Source organism: Bacillus rossius, chromosome 15, assembly GCF_032445375.1.
Source record: "Bacillus rossius redtenbacheri isolate Brsri chromosome 15, Brsri_v3, whole genome shotgun sequence".
Taxonomy (NCBI): domain Eukaryota; kingdom Metazoa; phylum Arthropoda; class Insecta; order Phasmatodea; family Bacillidae; genus Bacillus; species Bacillus rossius.
This window is the reverse complement of record NC_086342.1, coordinates 48,257,781-48,272,934: the sequence shown is the minus strand read 5'-3', so window position 1 is coordinate 48,272,934 and position 15,154 is coordinate 48,257,781. Positions and strand designations below refer to the sequence as shown.

Here is a 15,154-nt window from a genome sequence, read left to right as displayed (position 1 = left end):
GCTGATTGTACGCTTGCGCCACATCTATCTCTCTTCCACTCGTTTGGAACAATCATCGATTTGACTTTTTCGAGGCACATTAAACTTGAAACATGCCCATTCGTTTCCTACTTTTCCTATCATCATCCTATCCTTAACAGAATAAAACAGATTAGAAGAAGTTAAATAGCAAACATGAATAAAAGTTAGTGTTAAAATAATCTCTTCGTTAAAGTAATATACATATTTTAATTAATGAGTGAAAATAAAAGTAAATTTATCAATTAAATTGTAGATTTCATTTCACCTCTTCTTTGTATCCATACAAAATATTGAAAATTCAATAAAAATTATTCAATTTTATTCATAAAAGTATTCAATCATTTCATCAATGTTTTGTTAAAACGTCACGTTAAACTATCCGACTTTACTGAAAACAATTTTTTTTTTTCAAATAAAGGATAGTGTTAATCACTCATGTAAATGCAACAACCAAATTATCAGGCCAAAAAAATTGATCTAACCACATAAAAGTCATAGCAGTTAAAGAATCAAAACATAATAAATTAATTATTTAACTTATATGACATTCATCTAAAAACACATAAGCAACACATAAACTGTCTACTATAATATGCAACATGTCACTATCAAATCCTGGTAAAATAAATTTCGCTGAACAAAACCAATTTCAGGTTAACAAACATACAAGGAGAAAATTGTTTGGTTGGGACAAATATACTTTAGCGAAATCCATATTTTCTTGATGTAACAAAAGATATTGTTTGCCATATAAAAATGGATTTTGTACTCCCGAAAAATTATATGAAAAGTTAGTGACAAAAGTATTTATTTTGAGGTCAACCAAATTTTTCTAAAAGCGAAATATTTTTTGAATCAACAGTATGGCCACATACAGACAACTAAATAATTGATTTAAAAAAAATCTTTATTTCGGTGTATGCAAACGAAAAACAAGGTGATTAATGCTACAGACATGATTGGTCGCGATTTATTACAATAATAAACATTTAATTGAATTTGTTTAACTATTGGCAATTTTTTGGTAAACATACGTTGATAAAATTGCATATAAAACATCATATGTGAGTGTGATGTTGTAAACATTTTACAGAAAAAATTGGTTGTCTGTAAAGTCGGTTTACGGACGATAGTTTAACGTGACCACAACATAACAAAACATTGATGAAATGATTGCATACTTTTATGAATAAAATTGAATCATTTTTTATTGAATTATCACTATGTTGCAATGATACAAAGAAGGAGTGAAATGAAATCTACAATTTAATTGATAAATTTACTTTTATTTGCACTCATTAATTCAAATATGTTTATTACTTTAACGAAGAGATTATTTTAACTATAACTTTTATACATGTTTGGTATTTAACTTCTTCCAATCTGTGTTATTCTGTTAAGGATAGGACGATGATAGGAAAAGTAGGAAACTAATGGGAGTGTTTCAAGTTTAATGTGCCTAGAAAAAGTCAAATCGATGGTTGTTCCAATCGAGTGGAAGAGAGATAGATGCGGCGCAAGCGTACAATGAGCGTAACGGGACACAGCGTAATGGGACAATGTGTGTAACGGGACAATGTGCGCAACGGGACACTTTTTCGTGCATGCAGCCGGCGTTCATCGATTTCTTAGACTTTGTCACGTCAAAAACCCTTAAATACTAGTGATGATAATAAAACGAAATAACTCGTATGACGGGTAAGCCCGTTAGTGTAAATCCTATGGTAGTGACGAAAGTTAAAATGACGCCGACGCTAAGTTATAAACACGTAATTTATAAACACACGATTGAGGGCGGAATCAGGACTTTTTTTTAGGGGAGTGGGGGGGGCTATAAGGTGATTCCTGGGGTAGGAAGGGTCGTAACAAAAGTAATTTTAGCGGGACCGTATTAAACTCTCGATCAATTTTTAAGCCCCTCCAAAATCAGTCTATACACACGACGTCGAAACATGTAAATTAACATAAACCTTTCTGTCACATGTTATAAAAATTACTAAGATATTATTTAAAAAATATATATTTTAACCAAACTAATTTTTGAACGGTTTTGTCGCCATTAAGTACCTTAAACTACACATTTAACAGGCGATAATGCATAGTTGATATTATTAGGTTGTTGTGGTGAGTACACACCACAAAAGTCAACTACTAATATTTGAGACTCGGAGCAAAGCATTCCTGATGTAGTATGCAACCCGCTCGCTGGGCGAGACACATGCCTGGGGGATATGGGACCCTCAGCGCATATATCTGCAATGCGGACATTTTCGAATCCGCAATTCTGATTGGTTCATGACGCACAGCAGCACAACAGCCTATCGCCGTCAAGCATAAATAGAGGCGCGTTGGCGAAGGATTGGGGGGGGGGGGGGAGAGAGAGATATGCTAGACCGGGGACGCACCACAACGCCGAAATACCACAACGCCGAAATACCACAACGCCGAAATACAGTAACGCCAAAAAATGCCATTGCACGACTGCCACAAAGGTTAGGTTAGGTTAGACTAGTTAGGTTAGACTAGGTTAGGTTAGGCTAAGTTAGGTTAGGCTAGGCTAGGCTAGGATAGGCAAGGTCAAGTTAGGTACTATTACGCTAGGCTAGGTTAGGTAAGGTTAGGTTTGATTGTGGTATTTCGGCGTTAAGGTACATTTAAGAAACACACACAAATTCATTCAGTTGTTATTTCGGCGTTGTGGTACACAGCAGTTTTCTATCTGTCGGCGTTGTAGTCAATTTTGACATTCGGCGTTATGGTATTTCGGCGTTGTGGAAACGACCCTGGTAGGTCTAGAGCCAGGGTGTTAGAGGGGGTGGGTGTGCTATGTCTAATGCTAGGGTGTTAAGGGTGAGAGTGTGCTAGGTCTATGGCCAGGATGTTAAGGGGTAGAGGTTACTAGGCCTAGAGCAAGGGTGTTAAGGGGTAGAGGTAGCCTAGAGCCAGGATGTTAAGGGGTAGAGGTTGCAAGGTCTAGGGCCAGGATGTAAGGGGTAGAGGTTGCTAGGTCTAGGGCCAGGATGTTAAGGGGTAGAGGTTGCTAGGTCTAGAGCCATTGTGTTAAGAGTTGAGGTTGCTAGGCCTAGGGCCAGGATGTTAAGGGGTAAAGGTAGCTAGGCCTAGAGCCAGGATGTTAAGGGGTAGAGGTTGCTAGGCCTAGAGCCAGGGTGTTAAGGGGTAGAGGTTGCTAGGCCTAGAGGCAGGATGTTAAGGGGTAGAGGTTGCTAGGTCTAGGGCCAGGATGTTAAGGGGTAGAGGTTGCTAGGTCTAGGGCCAGGATGTTAAGGGGTAGAGGTTGCTAGGTCTAGAGCCAGTGTGTTAAGGGTTGAGGTTGCTATGCCTAGGGCCAGGATGTTAAGGGGTAGAGATTGCTAGGTCTAGGGCCAGGATGTTAAGAGTTGAGGTTGCTAGGTCTAGAGCCAGATGTTAAGGGTTGAGGTTGCTAGGCCTAGGGCCAGGATGTTAAGGGGTGGAGGTTGCAAAGTCTAGGGCCAGGATGTTAAGGGGTAGGGTTGCTAGGCCTAGAGCCAGGGTGTTAAGGGGTAGAGGTTGCTAGGCCTAGAGCCAGGATGTTAAGGGGTAGAGGTTGCTAGGTCTAGGGCCAGGATGTTAAGGGGTAGAGGTTGCTAGGTCTAGGGCCAGGATGTAAGGGGTAGAGGTTGCAAGGTCTAGGGCCAGGATGTTAAGGGGTAGAAGTTGCTAGGTCTAGGGCCAGGGTGTTAAGGGGTAGAGGTTGCTAGGCCTAGAGCAAGGATGTTAAGGGGTAGAGGTTGCAAGGTCTAGGGCCAATATGTTAAGGGGTTGAGGTTGCTATGCCTAGGGCCAGGATGTTAAGGGGTAGAGGTTGCTAGGTCTAGGGCCAGGATGTTAAGAGTTGAGGTTGCTAGGTCTAGAGCCAGATGTTAAGGGTTGAGGTTGCTAGGCCTAGGGCCAGGATGTTAAGGGGTGGAGGTTGCAAAGTCTAGGGCCAGGATGTTAAGGGGTAGGGTTGCTAGGCCTAGAGCCAGGGTGTTAAGAGGTAGAGGTTGCTAGGCCTAGAGCCAGGATGTTAAGGGGTAGAGGTTGCTAGGTCTAGGGCCAGGATGTTAAGGGGTAGAGGTTGCTAGGTCTAGGGCCAGGATGTAAGGGGTAGAGGTTGCAAAGTCTAGGGCCAGGATGTTAAGGGGTAGAGGTTGCTAGGTCTAGGGCCAGGATGTTAAGGGGTAGAGGTTGCTAGGCCTAGAGCAAGGATGTTAAGGGGTAGAGGTTGCAAGGTCTAGGGCCAGGATGTTAAGGGGTAGAGGTTGCTAGGTCTAGGGCCAGGATGTTAAGGGGTAGAGGTTGCTAGGTCTAGGGCCAGGATGTTAAGGGGTAGAGATTGCTAGGTCTAGGGCCAGGATGTTAAGAGTTGAGGTTGCTTGGTCTAGAGCCAATGTGTTAAGAGTTGAGGTTGCTAAGCCTAGAGCCAGGGTGTTAAGGGGTAGAGGTTGCTAGGCCTAGAGCCAGGATGTTAAGGGGTAGAGGTTGCTAGGTCTAGGGCCAGGATGTTAAGGGGTAGAGGTTGCTAGGTTTAGGGCCAGGATGTAAGGGGTAGAGGTTGCAAGGTCTAGGGCCAGGATGTTAAGGGGTAGAGGTTGCTAGGTCTAGGGCCAGGATGTTAAGGGGTAGAGGTTGCTAGGCCTAGAGCTAGGATGTTAAGGGGTAGAGGTTGCTAGGCCTAGAGCCAGGATGTTAAGGCGTAGAGGTTGCTAGGTTTAGGGCAAGGATGTTAAGGGGTAGAGGTGTCTAGGCCTAGAGCCAGGATGTTAAGGGGTAGAGGTTGCTAGGCCTAGAGCCACGATGTTAAGGGGTAGAGGTTGCTAGGTCTAGGGCCAGGATGTTAAGGGGTAGAGGTTGCTAGGTCTAGGGCCAGGATGTTATAAGTTGAGGTTGCTTGGTCTAGAGCCAGTGTGTTAAGAGTTGAGGTTGCTAAGCCTAGGGCCAGGATGTTAAGGGGTTGAGGTTACTAGGCCTAGAGCCAGGGTGTTAAGGGGTAGAGGTTGCTAGGCCAAAAGCAAGGATGTTAAGGGGTAGAGGTTACTAGGCCTAGTGCCAGATTGTTAAGGGGTAGAGGTTGCTAGGCCTAGAGCCAGGATGTTAAGGGGTAGAGGTTGCAAGGTCTAGGGCCAGGATGTTAAGGGGTAGAGGTTGCTAGGTCTAGGGCCAGGATGTTAAGGGGTAGAGGTTGCTAGGCCTAGAGCCAGGATGTTAAGGGGTAGAGGTTGCTAGGCCTAGAGCCAGGATGTTAAGGGGTAGAGGTTGCTAGGTTTAGTGCCAGGATATTAAGGGGTAGAGGTGTCTAGGCCTAGAGCCAGGATGTTAAGGGGTAGAGGTTGCTAGGCCTAGAGCCAGGATGTTAAGGGGTAGAGGTTGCTAGGTCCAGGACCAGGATGTTAAGAGGTAGAGGTTGCTAGGTCTAGTGCCAGGATGTTAAGGGGTAGAGGTTGCTAGGCCTAGAGCCAGGATGTTAAGGGGTAGAGGTTGCTAGGTATAGAGCCAGGGTGTTAAGGGGTAAACGTTGCAATGTTTAGGGCCAGGATGTTAAGGGGTAGAGGTTGCTAGGCCTAGAGCCAGGATGTTAAGGGGTAGAGTTTGCTAGGCCTAGAGCCAGGGTGTTAAGGGGTAGAGGTTGCAAGGTCTAGAGCCAGGATGTAAAGGGGTAGAGGTTGCTAGGCCTAGAGCCAGGATGTTAAGGGGTAGAGGTTGCTAGGCCTAGAGCCAGGATGTTAAGGGGTAGAGGTTGCTAGGTCTAGAGCCAGGGTGTTAAGGGGTAGAGGTTGCAAGGTCTAGAGCCAGGATGTAAAGGGGTAGAGGTTGCTAGGCCTAGAGCGAGGATGTTAAGGGGTAGAGGTTGCTAGGCCTAGAGCCAGGATGTTAAGGGGTAGAGGTTGCTAGGTCTAGAGCCAGGGTGTTAAGGGGTAGAGGTTGCAAGGTCTAGAGCTAGGATGTAAAGGGGTAGAGGTTGCTAGGCCTAGAGCCAGGATGTTAAGGGGTAGAGGTTGCTAGGCCTAGAGCCAGGATGTTAAGGGGTAGAGGTTGCTAGGCCTAGAGCCAGGATGTTAAGGGGTAGAGGTTGCTAGGCCTAGAGCCAGGATGTTAAGGGGTAGAGGTTGCTAGGTCTAGAGCCAGGATGTTAGGGGTAGAGGTTGCTAGGTCTAGAGCCAGGATGTTAGGGGTAGAGGTTGCTAGGCCTAGAGCCCGGATGTTAAGGGGTAGAGGTTGCTAGGTCTAGAGCCAGGGTGTTAAGGGGTAGAGGTTGCTAGGCCTAGAGCCAGGGTGTTAAGGGGTAGAGGTTACTAGGCCTAGAGCCAGGTTGTTAAGGGGGAGGAGGTGCTAGGTCTGGAGCAAGAGTGTTAGAGGTGGACGGTGTACCTGCCGCTCGGAGAGACCCAGGTTGGCCGCCAGCTCCGCCTTGCGCCGGATGGTGATGTAGCGACTGTAGTGGAACTCCTTCTCCAGCTCCAGTCTCTGGTGGTCGCTGTACACCACCCGGTACTTGTCCTTGGTCCGCGTCTTGCCTGCGTCAAGGGAAGCTGCACTCCCGTTAGCTCGCTCCGACCACCTTACCTCGTCACACTCCCACTTCAGCACGACACACTCCCACCTCAGCACGACAACCATGTCGCATGGCCACCTTACACGCCACGCTCCCACCTCAGGACAACCACGGACACCACGAAACATGCCAGCATCACCACACGACAACCATGCCGCATGACACCGCACACGGCACACTTCCACCTCAGGATAACCACCTCACCACGCTTCAAAACATGCCATCCTTACTGCACAACCACACCACAAGACATACCAACCTCACGTTAACCACCAAATCTCAATCTTACAAAATCTTTATCACGCGACAAGCCACACCATTCTACAAACTCATAACATGATACCACATAACATCAAAAAAGTATATATATTTGTAATTAATTCATAATTGATCTAAAGTTATTTTAATTACATACATTTTAACCTGGACCCAATAATTAGTTCCCAGAAAATAAATTGTTATACATCCACTAGAAACAAGAACCCTTTTTTAAAATGAATAAAATAATGAAAAAGCAAAAGTCACTGCAGTATGCATACTCCCGCCAATAGGCTTTGTCTTAGTCGTTTATGATAGTCACTGTCATTAATATAATTCACTAACATGGTAACAATCACTAATGCACACGTAGAAAACATGTCCCTACCAAAAACAAAATAACTCAATACATGAAAAAATTAGCATAGTATACTTGCAGCTTACTGGGGTACATATTTGGAAATAGATAAGTTACTAGAAATTAGTCTCGCAATACAAAAAACTAATTAGCTTGCTTGAAGATCTCCGTTCTCTGTGTAAACCAAAATGGATTTCCTTGTAGGTCTGCAATGGACAATACTTATAGAACACAATTAATTCATATATATATATAAAATTATGTAACTGCCATTATCATATAAAAAGAGAAAATAAATTACTGGTATTAAAAAATAAATGTTTTATTCAACATAAAATATGTTGTGACACTACTTTAATACCATAGACATAATTTTTTTATAAACCACTACAAAGCGAATTACTAGTACAATAACGCAGGAATTCGTGGCCATTGTTCGGATTTGCTTGTATTCTGGGTTGTGACATAGTACCATTAAATTACAATAGGTGGCGCGCAAGTAGTTATCGGATAGTCAACAGAAAGTGTTTCATTGCTGTTCCTTTTTTCATAATTTAAATAATAGGTAGAGACAGTAAAATGTCGCTGTTTCAATTACCTCTGGGATAGACTACACGATCATATATGTACTGAGTAAATCACACTCGCTCATTGGCTACTGATTCGTGACACCTGTCAACTGGGATGCTCCTGATTCGATACTTCTTTTGTTGAAGGTTTTTTATCGCTACAAAATCCTCCAGATGAAACGTGGCCCAATTACTGTGCCCAAAAACAGGAAAATGTATTTGGATTCTAGCCTATCGCGAAATGAACCTGCGAATTTATCCGGTCTCTAATAATAGGTGTTAAAAACATTTTTGGTATGTAAGCAAAATAAATAATTCATCTGACTGAATTGAATCTTTGTGCTGTTGGCACTTTCCCGAAATTTTCTGGCACAGTACCATGAACGTACAATAGGTGGCGCGCCGTTGCATTTTTGACGCTTTCTTCGTCTCCATGGCAACGGGCTTTTGCATTGCTGATGCCTAGGGGCATGCATATTTCGCGAAAATATTCCGAGACCAATTGAATGTTAAAACATGTTCCGAGATTGGGTGAGTTTCTTTTCCCGATTTATGTCGATCGTTTCGTAACCAATCACAGTGATTCAGTGCGCAAGCAAACGCGTCCTGAGTGGCTCCGGTCAAATACGGCGACGACTTCTCTGGCAGATGGCCGCCAATTACAAGGAAGAAACCACAGGTGCGGGTACACCATTTTGCAGTCTATTGGGCGTTCGGATTTTTTTTTCCCCGCGAAAAATGCCTGTTCCTACTGATGCCTAGGGGCAGGTATTTTTCGCGAAAAGATCTGAACACCCATTAGACTGCAACAAGGTATACCCTCAACAGCGCCTTCTCTCTTGTGATTGGCGACCGTCTGAGAGAAGAGTCGTTGCCTTATTTTACTGAGCCACTCGGGACGCGTATGATTACGCACTGAACTACTGTGATTGGTGTCCTGGCAGTAGACACGAGTAGTATGTGAATGTATGTCCGGAAACAGGATGCAGGTAGTGGATTGAAGATTGTCGGTCCGCCATATTTGATTGTGTCGTCACGGCGGTCATCTTGGATGAGCGTAACGGGACATACCGTAACGGGACACCGCGTAACATGACATAACGTAACGGGACAAGTAGATCACGGCAGCCATCTTGGATCCGCCATTTTGGATGACGTCATTGTGTTCTCGAACATTCCGGCGATGTGTTTTCCGCCATATTGGATGATGACGTCACCGTTGCAATTTCCGTTACGGACGCCATCTTTAACTTTTTTATTTATTATCCGATTTTAACGAATTTTTTTTAAAATTTATAAAAAAAATCCAATAATAAAATTTTAATAAATTATTAATAAAAAATGTACTTTTACGACATGGAGCTCGGAGTCCTCGGTTCGAACCCGACGAGTGCAAAAAAAAATAAAAATGGCGACCGATCCTTCCTCAATGGTGACTGCAGACAGACTGACTCCCACCACTTTTTTTAAAGCATATATATCGTCACCTAGTATGACGTCATGTACGCCATCTTGAAATTTGGACGCCATCTTGAAAATCTTTATTTATTATCCGATTTTAATGAAAAAAATTCCAAAATTCATCAAAAAATTAACGTATTTGAATTCTGTTTGATTATATCGATGTACGTCCTTGGTTCGATTCCCGGCAAGAGTAAACGGTCGATCCTTCCTCCATGAAAGCTACCTAGACTGATCTACCACCAACAATACCAAGGTATATATCGTCAACTGGTATGACATCATGTCCGCCATCTTGTCTTCATCCGCTGGAGACAACCATCTTGTTTTCGTCTGCTAGAGTGTGCCGATAACATGTAGTATAATTATCTGGTCACCATACTATTGTCCTCAACTGTTGACACTGAACATTGACCTTGAACTTTGACCTTTACCTTGAACTTTGACCTTGAACTTTGACCTTGACCTTGAACTTTGACCTTGACCTTGAACTTTGACCTTGACCTTGAACGTTGACCTTGACTTTGAAATTTGACCTTGACCTTGAAATTTGACCTTGACCTTGAACTTTGACCTTGACCTTGAAATTTGACCTTGACTTTGAAATTTGACCTTGACATTGAAATTTGACATTGACCTTGAAATTTGACCTTGACCTTGAACTTTGCCCTGACCTTGAAATTTGACCTTGACCTTGAAATTTGACCTTGACCTTGAAATTTGACATTGACCTTGAAATTTGACCTTGACCTTGAAATTTGGCCTTGACCTTGAAATTAGACATTGTCCTTGAAATATGACTTTGTCCTTGTCGACCATCATGGATCCGACATTTTATGTTCAGTACAGGCTACCAGGAGCTACCACCGCTGGAGTACGCCATCTTGTGTGTGTACTTGTATTATAGAGTACATTTCCATCTGGATAATTTTATTCTAACCCGATACAGTGCAGTAATCATTTATTATTGCTGTGACACCCGCCATCTTGTCATTTGGCCGCCATCTTGAAAATCCGTAATTATTTAGCTAGAAATTCGGGAAAAGTTCCAAAATTCATTAAATAAATTTGTAATCTATATACAGATTGATTAGATCGAATAAGGTCCTTGGTTCGATCCCTGGCCGATACAAAACAACTTTAATTTTAAAAAATACCACAAAAGCGACAGGTTTGAGAAAATAAAAACACCGCAAGTTCTTTTAAAAACTTTTATTACACTAATTCAGTACACTACTACAAGTACAAAAAAAACACTGACAAATTACCAAAGCCTTTTGGATACCTCGATTCAAACAGTCTTCTTGTTGTATGGTACTACAATTGTGTATTACATAATCACGTAATATCAAGTTTTTGATCTTCTCACAGTACGTGCAGTCGGGTGATGGAACACCGCTGGATGCACCTTCCTTCATCAATGCCACTGGAACTGTTGACAACCATTGTAACACTGCTGACATGTTAACTTCTGAAGCCGTTGAGGCCTGCTCTGCAGAAGATGTTGCACGCGTCGAAATCTCCCGCTGTGCTGAGAGAGCAGGTGTAGCTGTAAGTAGTATGTAAATGTATGTCCGAGATCTGGGTTCTGGGTGTGGAGCCGAGAGCCGGCTCCGCCATCTTGGATTGTGACGTCACGACGGCAAAAATTCCTCAAAATTCCTCAAAAATGACTCAAAATGACTCAAAAATTCCCGTTTTGAGGAAAAATTTCCCGTTTTCGAGGGAAAAATTCCCGTTTCGAGGGAAAATTAGGATTTCGAAATACCACAAATGTCTTTTGCCTTAGAAAGAACACAAATTCCTAAAATAGGCTTAAGCATCCTTAACTCAAGCCTCAGTTAAGCCATTTCTAGGAATAAGGATATCATGGCGGCCATCTTGGATTCTGACGCCACGGCGGCCATCTTGGACGAGCGTAACGTGTCAATGTGCGTAACGTGTCACATTTTCGTCCGTGCAGCCGGCGTAACGGGACACAGCGTAACGGGACATAACGTAACGGGTCAAGTATATCACGGCGGCCATCTTGGATTTGCCATTTTGGATGACGTAATTGTGTGTTCTCGAAAATTCCGGTGATGTGATTGCCGCCATATTGGATGATGACGTCATCGTTGCAATTTCCGTTACGGCCGCCATCTTTAAATTTATTATCCGATTTTAATGAATTTTTTTTAAAAATTATAAAAAAAATTCAAATAATAAAATTTTAATGTAAAATATTTAAAAAATAAACTTTTACGACACGGAGTTCGGAGTCCTTGGTTCGAACCCGGTGAGGACAAAAAAAATGGCGACCGATCCTTCCCTCACAGTGACTGCTGGCAGACTGACTCCCACCACTTTTTTCATAGCATATATATCATCCGGCAGTATGACGTCATGTACGCCATCGTGAAATTTGGACGCCATCTTGAAAATCTTTATTTATTATCCGATTTTAATGAAAAAAATTCCAAAATTCATCAAAAAATTAACGTATTTGAATTCTGTTTGATTATATCGATGTACGTCCTTGGTTCGATTACCCGGCGAGAGTAAACGGTCGATCCTTCCTCCATGAAAGCTACCTAGACTAATCTACCACCACCAGTACCAAGGTATATATCATCAACTGGTATGACATCATGTCCGCCATCTTGTCTTCATCCGCTGGAGACCACCATCTTGTTTTCGTCAGCTAGAGTGTGCCGATACCATGTAGTATAATTATCTGGTCACTATACTTGTGTCCTCAACTGTTGACATTGAACATTGACCTTGAACTTTGACCTTGACATTGAAATTTTACCTTGACCTTGAAATTTGACCTTGACCTTGAACTTTGACCTTGACCTTGAAATTTGGCCTTGACCTTGTGAAATTTGACTTTGTCCTGGAAATTTGACTTTGTCCTTGTCGACCATCATGGATCCGACATTTTATGTTCAGTACATGCTACCAGAGGATACCACCTGCTGGAGTACGCCATCTTGTGTGTGTACTTGTATTATAGAGTACATTTCCATCTGGATAATTTTATTCTAACCCGCTACAGTGCAGTAATAATTTATTATGGAGGTGCCCTCCGCCATCTTGAAATTCGGCCGCCATCTTGAAATCATGTAATAATGTAGCTAGAAAAGCGGGAAAAAATCCAAAATTCATTAAATAATCACTCATTAATTTACATATTGATTCGATCGATTCCCGTCCTCGGTTCGATCCCTGGCCGATACAAAACAACTTTAATTAAAAAAATACTAAAAAAGTGTTAGGTTTAGAGAAAATAAAAACACCGCAAGTTCTTTTAAAAAAATTTTATTACATAAATTCAATACACTACTACAAGTACAAAAAAAACACTGACAAATTACCAAAGCCTTTTGGATTCCTCGATTCAAACAGTCTTCTTATTGTACGGACTAAGCCTTTTTACATGACTTTAAATGTCTATCCGATCCGTTCATCACCACAGCCAGAGACGGACTGAAGTTCATAGCACTTATATATAGTCTCATTAGCCGGTACAACACATGAGTCAAATCAATAACCATGTTCATTATACTTCTCGGAGCATTTTTTATAATGACGATGTAAGCTGTCGAGACGTGAAATTCGTTTATTACATTTTATGCACTGAAATTGTATTCTTTGAACATTATAAGAACAACTGCTTCTTTCATGTCTGCGAGCATTTGAGGTGATAGTAAATGATGCACCACAGTATTTGCACTGATGCGAAGTACGCTCTTCATTAATTGAAGTATTCAATGCTGATGAAACTTCAGCTGATGGTGGAACAGCACATATCGAAGTCTCCTCCAGTGTAGTCAGAGACGTTGCCAACGGGATCTGCTCCAACATCGTCGGCGCCGACGTCATGGTTCCCGTAGTCGATGGTACATCCTCCATCGAGTACGACGTTAAAGTCGGTAAAGATGCCATCGAAGTCTCAAGAACAAGCAATTACACGTCTTATGCACCAGAAGAAACAAACTAGGTGATCCGTACACCGTCGACGGCAGTAACAAACTGAGCGTCCTGCTGTCTAGGACTCGTTTATATACATTAACCGGTTTTAATAATACGCTAGTCAAATCAAGAACATTTTACTAAAATACTAGAGTCAAAACAACATTAAAAAAATAGAAGCACCATCAAAAAAAAAGTAAGCACACTTGGAAGCACCTTCAAAAAAGGAAAAACAATAGGAAGCACCGACTACGAAAAGGCAGCACATTTGGAAGCACCGACAACGAAAAGACAGCACATTTGGCAGCACCGACAACGAAAAGGCAGCACATTTGGAAGCACCGACAACGCAAAGGCAGCACATTTGGAAGCACCGACTACGAAAAGGCAGCACATTTGGAAGCACCGCCTACGAAAAGGCAGCACATTTGGAAGCACCGACTACGAAAAGGCAGCACATTTGGAAACACCGACAACGAAAAGACAGCACATTTGGCAGCACCGACAACGAAAAGGCAGCACATTTGGAAGCACCGACTACGAAAAGGCAGCACATTTGGCAGCACCGACAACGAAAAGACAGCACATTTGGAAGCACCGACTACGAAAAGGCAGCACATTTGGAAGCACCGACAACGAAAAGGCAGCACATTTGGAAGCACCGACAACGAAAAGGCAGCACATTTGGAAGCACCGACAACGAAAAGGCAGCACATTTGGAAGCACCATCATCGAAAAGACAGCACATTTGGAAGCTCCATCAACTAAAAAAAGGCAACAAGGAAGCACAAGTTACGAGATCTAAGTCTTAGTTAGAAATCAGAATACAAGAAATAAAAACATTAAATTCTTATAATTTAAATTATTTATTTTATTGCTTTATATTATACAAATGCAAGTAAAACAAGCCATTATTGTATGTAGCCAGCATTCCTCAGTTCCTTGAGTATGAAGGATATTTCTTTGATGCACGAATAGTTTCCTGCACAAAGCGAACCATGTAGAAGTCTTAGCCGGTCAACCAATATGTTTGGATCTTTCCATGATGTGTAATCAATCTCTTCTACCACCATCTTCCTTGCACCTTTATAAATATTATGATCTCTGGTGTCATCCGTTTTACCACCAACCGCAGGGTAACTTTCATGTTTGAGACGGTGATCATCACAAGCTTGATCAGATTTATTTAATATATCACGTCGTTTCCACCGTTTCGGTCTCAGGACACCGCCACATTCTTCGATCTTGGCAGCTTTAGGTGCTTCATCATAGTCTATGTCTTTGTCAACAACCTCAGAGTCACTGTAACATTCACCGTAGAAGGAATCGTCTTCACCCAATTTACCGTAATAATTCGATGTTGATGATGTTGAAGTGTCTTCATCGTCTTCATGCTTCCTTTTTAGGAGTCCATAATTTTTACAAAGTAGGAAAGATCTACTTGAATTCGGCTGGAATATATTCTCACTTTTCACGTTAAGGATTCTTCCATTGTCTTTATTCTTCCGTAAATCATCAACCTTCTTAAATTTAAGTTCTTTGTCGAGATCGGAAGAATGAAGACAATGGAAGAATCCTTAACGTGAAAAGTGAGAATATATTCCAGCCGAATTCAAGTAGATCTTTCCTACTTTGTAAAAATTATGGACTCCTAAAAAGGAACCATGAAGACGATGAAGACACTTCAACATCATCAACATCGAATTATTACGGTAAATTGGGTGAAGACGATTCCTTCTACGGTGATTGTTACAGTGACTCTGAGGTTGTTGACAAAGACATAGACTATGATGAAGCACCTAAAGCTGCCAAGATCGAAGAATGTGGCGGTGTCCTGAGACCGAAACGGTGGAAACGACGTGATATATTAAATAAATCTGATCAAGCTTGTGATGATCACCATCTCAAACATGAAAGTTACCCTGAGGTTAGTGGTAAAACGGATGACACCAGAGA

General features: G+C 42.3%; 1 protein-coding gene across 1 annotated transcript in view; it reads right to left on the bottom strand.

The window, feature by feature from the left end:
- Window positions 1-15,154, bottom strand: part of LOC134539276 (homeobox protein CHOX-CAD) — a 188,014-nt gene that overhangs the window by 12,384 nt on the left and 160,476 nt on the right. The window contains exon 3 of the mRNA XM_063381099.1: window positions 6,412-6,557. Coding sequence (XP_063237169.1) covers window positions 6,412-6,557 — 146 coding nt within the window. The remainder of the gene's footprint in view (window positions 1-6,411; window positions 6,558-15,154) is intronic.